General features: G+C 43.2%; 1 protein-coding gene across 1 annotated transcript in view; it reads right to left on the bottom strand.

Moving 5' to 3' along the window:
• Positions 1-271: 271 nt before the first annotated feature.
• LOC147619339 (putative galacturonosyltransferase 10) overlaps positions 272-7,741 on the bottom strand; it is a 33,673-nt gene continuing 26,203 nt past the window's right edge. Inside the window, exon 4 of the mRNA XM_086772965.1 lies at positions 272-1,789. Within this exon, the coding sequence (XP_086629091.1) occupies positions 332-1,789 (1,458 nt within the window). The 3' untranslated portion in view covers positions 272-331. The remainder of the gene's footprint in view (positions 1,790-7,741) is intronic.

The raw sequence follows: 7,741 nt of genomic DNA, 5'->3' as shown, positions 1-7,741 counted from the left end.
CATGGATTATGAGGAGGAAGGTGGGGGATGTCTCCCATCTTCGCATTTCGAGAGTGCCAGTTCCAGCCCCATCTACCGATCACTGGACTCCTGGTTCGAGTATAATTATATCTAAAAGTCCATCATTGTATTCACCCACTCACCTAATGAGCCCTGTTAAAATGATATAAAATGGCAGCACCTTCACAAAAAGGAGCTGCACTGTTGGCCTCACCACACAGCTGTGCAAGGACTAGGTTGACATACAAAAATTTCCTATAGCATGTTTATTGGCCAAATGAAAGAATTTGTGTCATAACCAAATGGCTGCAAAGCTTCAACAACCTAAAATTCAATGGACATTGCATTGCTGCACCAAAAAATGAGAGTAGTTCACATATTTCTCCCATATGTGCTTGTACCTACTCATGGCCAGCTTTAGCCATGGCTTCATGTTTCCATTGTAGTGCACTACGGCCCCTACTTCAATCACTTCTGGATCAACATTAGGATCATAACCCAAGCCCAATATATGCCATTCACGGTCCAAAGGCTCTGTCAAGCCATAGAAAGTTAGAAGGCCAGGCGGCAATGTGCCAAGCTTCCAGAGTGTTCTATCCACGTTCTGCTCTTGCCAGTAGTGATATCTGCTGGTAACATTCGCCTTCCTCCAAGCCACAAGATCGAAAACGTTCATCCCAAATGCCCAGCCACAAGCATCAGGGTCAAAGGTCGCCCGAATCTTTGGGTGAGAGAAATTAAGGTACTTGTGGTATCTGTGGAATGTCTCTAGACATGTCTCCACAGCCCCATTAACATTCCCATTGAGATTTATGGAAAATAATCCTGTCAAATCCTTTTGGACAACCACATCGTCATCAAGAAAAACCACCTTCTTCAATGCAGGATAGACCTCAGGAATGTAGAAACGAAGGTGGTTCAGCATTGACAAATATTTCGGGTTGCGGAATTTCACTGCACTTTTAGAATCTGAAGTCCCCTTAAAGTAGTAACTCTGAGTCTCTGCATCCTGTAACTGCTTGAGCACAGGCACATAAGAAGCATTTAGCCATGTGAAGCTATCAATATCTTGCACTTCCACACTTGCCCCCTTGTATTTGTTCATTCCAAACCATGCCTGCATAGCCCCAAAGTTCACTTTGTCGGTGACCAGGTGAAAGACAAGCTGCTCTGGGTGGTCTGCATTACAAACGGTGGAGTTCACTACCACAGATGTTGCCAATACATTATCAGAAAAAATGCAGAAGTGGTACAGATTGTTGTCTGTCAGCTTAACAGAGTGTGTTTGCCTTGCAATGAGACTCCGTAGATCTGGATCTGATGCCCATTCCATTGTCAACCTGCTTCCTAAGCAGTACAAACCCTTTGGAACAGCCTCAGCTGCAAGCTGACCAAACGTGGTGCTCTGTATCATGGCTGCATTTACCTTTTCCTCCAAATCTTGAATTTGAGCTTTAAGCTTCATGATCATCGTGGCACTGTCATAATGAAGTTCCTTAGCCTGATAGAGTAAAAGCGAAAGCTCCCGCATTACTGGTTCAGCTTCTTCTAGGGTCAAAGTGTAGCCTCGAGTTGCAGACTTCGAGAGGAGGTCCTGGCATGCCCGGATTTGTACACTAAGCTCCCATGCAAATTCAAGATTATTATTTTCTTTTGCCATCACCACATAAGCCTTTGCCAATGTCATCTGGTCCCCAAGCTGCCGAGTTACAGAACCTGCACTAAGCATCTCTTCTGTCAAATTCATTGTTTCTGCAGTATCTTGACCACCCGAATTTGCAGTGAGAAGCTGTATGCACAATAGAGTAAAGGAGCTGTTATTGACATCAAAAATTGAAAATACAAAAAGCCATATTGCTGCATTCCAGCAACAAACACATAATTACACGAGTATTGAAAAGAGAACATTTGTGTTGGCTCAGAAGTGATCTGCTAAATGGCATTCGTAGGATGGAAGGACTCTTAAGCACTTTTGATGACTTTAGACAGATCACACAAAATGGCCTTGTCATGAGAAGCTAAGGCTATTCCTAGATCCCAGACAAACTTAGACAAACTTGGGAGTTGAATTGGTCATTCCGGGAGCATGCTTACAAGTGTCCTCTCACCACATTTGAGGAGGTAAAAGAAGCAGGGCTCCACCTTAATCTTATTATGATGTCCCTAATCTTGAAGTCTGCGAAATGGTCTTGAACTTTCAGTTTCTCTTAGCCCTCCTTGATATGTTGAGGACCTGTGATATGGATGTGTGTGGGCCATTGTTTGTGGATCCAGATGTGGTAAAAGCAACTCAGACAATGACAAAGGGCTTCTGCTATGCCACGCCACGCACTGCGCAGTGTCAGAGTTGATTCCTGTAGCAGAAGATAAGAGCCATAAAACAAAGAAGGTTGCAGGAAATGCCCTAACTGCATTTGGCCACACATCCTTGTGTGATGTAAACCCTTGAAATCTTCAGTAAAGGGGATTCCCACAACTAATTTTCTCTTTGGGTTTTTCAAAGGAAAACTTTTTCTTGAAACAGAGGGATTCACCAAAAAGAAACGGACGAACAGTATATTGGTGCTGTAACTTTTCTTAATCTTATTATGGTTGAATAGGCTATTTGCTTGCTGCAGTATGCAAACCACGATGCCATGATCTAATGAGGATTGTTTTGTCAAAGATATGTTTCTTCAGTATCCAGATATTTCATTCCTGCATAATGCTATGCTGCATGTATCCTGTTGTGATGTCTTGACGTTCAGAATTTCATACACAATGGATTTATCAAAACAACAAAATATTCAAAAACACCAGGCAAAGCACAAACAATAGCACAGTTTTTCTTTCTGCCATCAATAAACACCCGATTTTATCCTTGAGCTTTTGATCTCAAAGCCACTGCGCAAAATTCATGGGCATATCATCATCTGGCGGGCACACCAAACACCCTTAAACTTAATGTTTTGAGTGAACCATGCGTTCATTATGTTGCAACACTATCTTCACTAAAAACCATCATTTCTGGCTGGGGCCTGTAATGAGGTCCCCTCCTCTCCAGATCTTCACACTCAGCACTCATAGCACCGATCCTCCAATAAACAATTTTGTAGTCTATCACCTTGTGGAGCGCATCAATTTCTCTTTCCCCATTCATGATAACCAGTTAGCAATGTGTTTGCAGATTGCAACCACCTCTGTCATCACAGATGTTGATCCTGATCCCCCAAACTTTTCTTCTCTCACTTTTCCATCCTTGATTTCCTCTCCATTTGCATAGTTTTTATTTTTCTACTCGAGAAGTCATGTTGAGTTTTTTGAGCAATACTTAGGGATATACTTGTGTACAAATCTTTCATTATTAGACCCTGCTCATACAACCTAGGGGCTGGACTCAACTGAAGAACGATTAATATATAACTTCATAGAAACATCCCAATGCTCTCAATTGGCACAGCCGTGTCTCCTGTGCAAAAGGCATTTACTGCTAAGTATGATCACAAATAAACATAGAAAAGATCAGACAACATCAAACATAACCAAATGCCTCAACAATTATGTCAATCCCCCACAATTTTCAAGAGAGATGCCACAAAATAAAGCTCATGATTTGTGCAAAATACCCAAACTCGGCAGGCGCCCTAAATACGGAATACATTCCTACATTCCTAAATTAAAATGAGCAATTACCTTGAGCAATGCACAACCATTCAGAGCACAAGAAGACCCAAAAAAAACTTGCTGAAAATCAACTTCTTCCAAGGCCAAAACCTCTCCATATGGCACTTTCAGCTGTTACAACGAGAGGCCCGCCCTTTGCATAGTGGGGCACTGTCTTTACAAAGATATCTTCCCCTTACAGCAGTCCCTACTAATTGCAGCAGTAAATCAGCTTGCATCAATACAAACGGGCTGCCAAAGAAAGGAGGTAAAATATCTTCAGCCGCTACCCAGTGCACTAGGGATCGTAGCCCACCATTAGAAGGCCATGTAGTTGAGGACAGCAGTGCTCTTAGTCAATTCAAATTGAGTGTTCCATCTCGTTCACCATGTCTTGTTTGGCAAAGGATCGGTGTCCACAATCAGATCCATAGACATGATATTCTCATTAGCAAATATATGGGCAGATTTATAGTGGATTTTGCAGCCCTACATGCTCCCAGAAGTGCCCAAGACAGCCCCCACTGGTTGGGACACCTTTTAGGCATAGTGTTGACACAAAATATGACTTTCTAGACAATGTTTTGTGGGGAAAAATAGGCAAAACTGACTTGATTACGAATTCATACCTTTTCCCTATAAATAGAATCATTAGGCAATATATAGTAGATTAGGTCTATCTCCCCTTCTCTTCTTTGTCTTTGTTAAACATAGGATTAGCATTAATCTTCTTTTCTTAGTGTTAATCAAGAACACTTCCACAACGCATGTTACATTGGTATCAAAGCTTAGGTCGTCCTTACGTTTTGTGCACGCTAAATTAGGGTTTCTGAAATCAGGGTTTACAGACCGAAATTAGGGTTTTCTTGTTTTACATGAGTTCAACCCTAGCAACAATGTTTTTAGCCCTAGATTTAGTGTGGAAAGTGGAAAAACTAAATTAGGATTTCCATTTTTGGGTTTCAACTCATTTTTGCATGTAGCATAGGTTGCATGTAGGGGAGAATCTGCAAAAGACTTAGCCTAGGTCTAACCTAGGTAAGAAAAGACTTCTTCCTGTTACTCCCTCCACCAAAACCTCACCTCGATGTAGAGCAATGATGCTTGGAAAGAAGAGTTACGACATTTACAACATGAGTATGAGACTATGCAAAGTCGTCAGAAACGGAAAGATGAAGAACGATACAAAAGGGAACAAGAACAATTCAAAAAGGAACAAGCCTAGTAGGAACAAATCATGGCCAAGTATAAGTAACAACTCATAGAAGACGATCGTTGGCAACACAAGAAAGAAGCACATCAAGTAAAGCTTCACAAAGAGACACTCCAAGCCTAGCTTTTGAACATACAAAGTTTGGCACAACCGAAGGAAAAATGGACACACTTCATGGTAGCATCAACAAAGGCCAAGGAGGAATCACCTAGGGTTGTGAAGCATCCCAAGACTGAGAGCATTGACGCTGATGCGTCAGGGGAATCTGCCTCTATAGCCCGTCCCAACACACCATAGCGAGGAGGAGGTGACACTCAAGCACCAACACCCATGCCATATGCACCCAGCCTGAATCCCATAAACACATGATCCAATCCATCTCACCATAGCGAGGAGGAGGTGACACTCAAGCACCAACACCCATGCCATATGCACCCAGCCTGAATCCCATAAACACATGATCCAATCCATCTCACCTCACTTCACATGAGGTGCCAAGAAAAAACCACACATGCCCAAATCACAACAGCACATGACCCATCCACCCAAGGACACCAAACAACTCTCTTAGTTTTCATAAAATCCATTCATCATGACTAATGTTTCCTCCTCCTCCACCTCTCTCAGTGGTGCACATATATATAAAATTTCGCCTCCATGCTCATTTCACCTTGCCCCCATGGCCATATCCTGGCGATCTCCCCGATTGCCCTGCAAAAATCAGGCTCAACCTGCCCCTCTGGCAAACTCTAGAATGTCCCCCACCGAACAAAAAATACACATGCAATCCACCTCTCTCAACTGCACTCCCCTCCCTTAGTGGAAGGTGACGGTTCTTCACTCCCCCACGATGGACACCACTTCTTTTCTGCATGCACCTCATGAGGCTCTCCTTTATTTTCATGGTTTATAAAAAGAGCTTAAGCTTGGGGCCTACATAAGATATGGTTCACATGAGTATGAGGTCTAGTCTTGTCCACACCTCCACTGCCTTTCATGCATCACGGAGACACACAAAGCATGCATGCCACTCCTTGCTGGCTAAGTCTAGCATGTGACCATGCACTATTGCCGTCTTCTCGTACCTGAAAAATCCTATCATAGTTTGCCTAACCTCCCCTTGGTTAGAGCATTCATGCTCAACCACTTATTCTAGCAAAACCTTATTCAAACACTCCACCTAGCTCAAGCTCCTACTAGCTTATTCGTACCATCATTTGCCTCAATGTGATCCTTCACCTAGATCAAACACAAAACGAGGGTGCAAGCCATGCATCTGTACCACATTCTCCAGCCCTCCTGGATCAAACGGCGCATACACTTCACTACTCGCAGAAGGTTCTCGTCCGTGAGCACCTAATCCTCCAGAGCATGCGTGCCAACTTGGTTTTCTCCATCAAACCAATCACTTAAGGCATTAGATCGCGTGGCACATCATCCAAAAAACAATAAACCAGATTGCTCTGCACATTATCTTCCACAAGCTCTTCATGCACACATTCCATTACTGCATTCCCAGCACTCTCCAGGCACATAGTGTAAAGACTACTAGGGCTCACAAACCCCTCCAGTGCATCATCTAAAATAGCAATCAAGTCTTCATCAACCTCTGGTTCATTTCCCTGCACATGTGGCCCCACATACATATCTTGCTCTATCTCATCAAGACCCAATACCTCATGACCATCATCCAGATCACCTTTCTGGCAAACACAAGAAACATATACCTGCTTGGCATCCATATCAACACATGCAAAATCCATCAGAGCATCATCCAAGATCGCATTAAGCTTAGCATCGCTCACATCACCAACACTTTGCACCTATTCTACCATACTTTCGTCAGACATTATCTTGCCCAAATGCATACAAACAGCATCAACCTGTGAAGACTGATGGCTCATAATCCCAGGAGACTCTTCTGACACTATACCATCCAAAAGTATATATAACTCCTCATCTGTGTCTTGGTCATCTAGGAGCCTAGGACACTTGTATCAACATCCTCATAACATGTGTACGAATCCATATACATAGCCTCCAGATGCATCTCCTCACTATCTTTCTCACTAATCTCATGGTTACCACTCCCTGATGAGCAATCTGACATCACTTGGCTTTCCATCTCCATGTCTTCCTACAGACACACACAAGGCTCCTCTGGCCCTACCTCTACCCTAGATCCCATTCCAAGCATGGACTCACCACCATTGCTGATGTTACCATCCTCATCAAACAAGCCATTAATACCACACAACTCTTCTTCAAAACCCACGCATCCACTTACAAACTGGCTATCACACATAGATTCCACAATGACATCCCTTCTTTCCAAGCATACATCACTGACCACATCTGCTTTCTCCTCCCTAGGAAAAGCTTCAAACAACCACTCACCTCATCAAGATCCTCAAAATCATGTTCAATCAACATATCATTACTGCTTTGGATGATGACTCTCCGGAAACCTCGGATCCAAAGCTCCCCACTGTATCCTCCATATCCTTGGATGTCATGCAAGTGGAGGAATTCATGCTACCCCCCTCGATGACTACATCTTCTTCATCACTTCTCTTGGCATCCCTGAATGAATCAACCTGTTCGCAAAAGACCTCTCTTGTCATGCATCACCTCTGTTGCTGCCCTATGCTTCCCACACTGCTTCTTTCTCTTCATGGACTTGGCTTCTCACTGAAGCACATAATGTATAGCCCTGGCATAACTATCACATCCATGCCTAACAACTCTCATATGCCACACTGGCTCCAAGGCCTCCACAAAGCGCATAAACTGAAGGTAGTCATGTGCACACATGACCCAAATCACAATAGCACATGACCCATCCACCCAAGTACACCAAATAACTCTTAGTTTTCATAAAATCCC

Source organism: Cibotium barometz, chromosome 33 (genome assembly GCF_041138505.1).
Source record: "Cibotium barometz isolate CiBa-2024 chromosome 33, ASM4113850v1, whole genome shotgun sequence".
Taxonomy (NCBI): domain Eukaryota; kingdom Viridiplantae; phylum Streptophyta; class Polypodiopsida; order Cyatheales; family Cibotiaceae; genus Cibotium; species Cibotium barometz.
The sequence above is the reverse complement of the archived record's forward strand: the minus strand, read 5'-3'. Positions and strand labels throughout refer to the sequence as shown.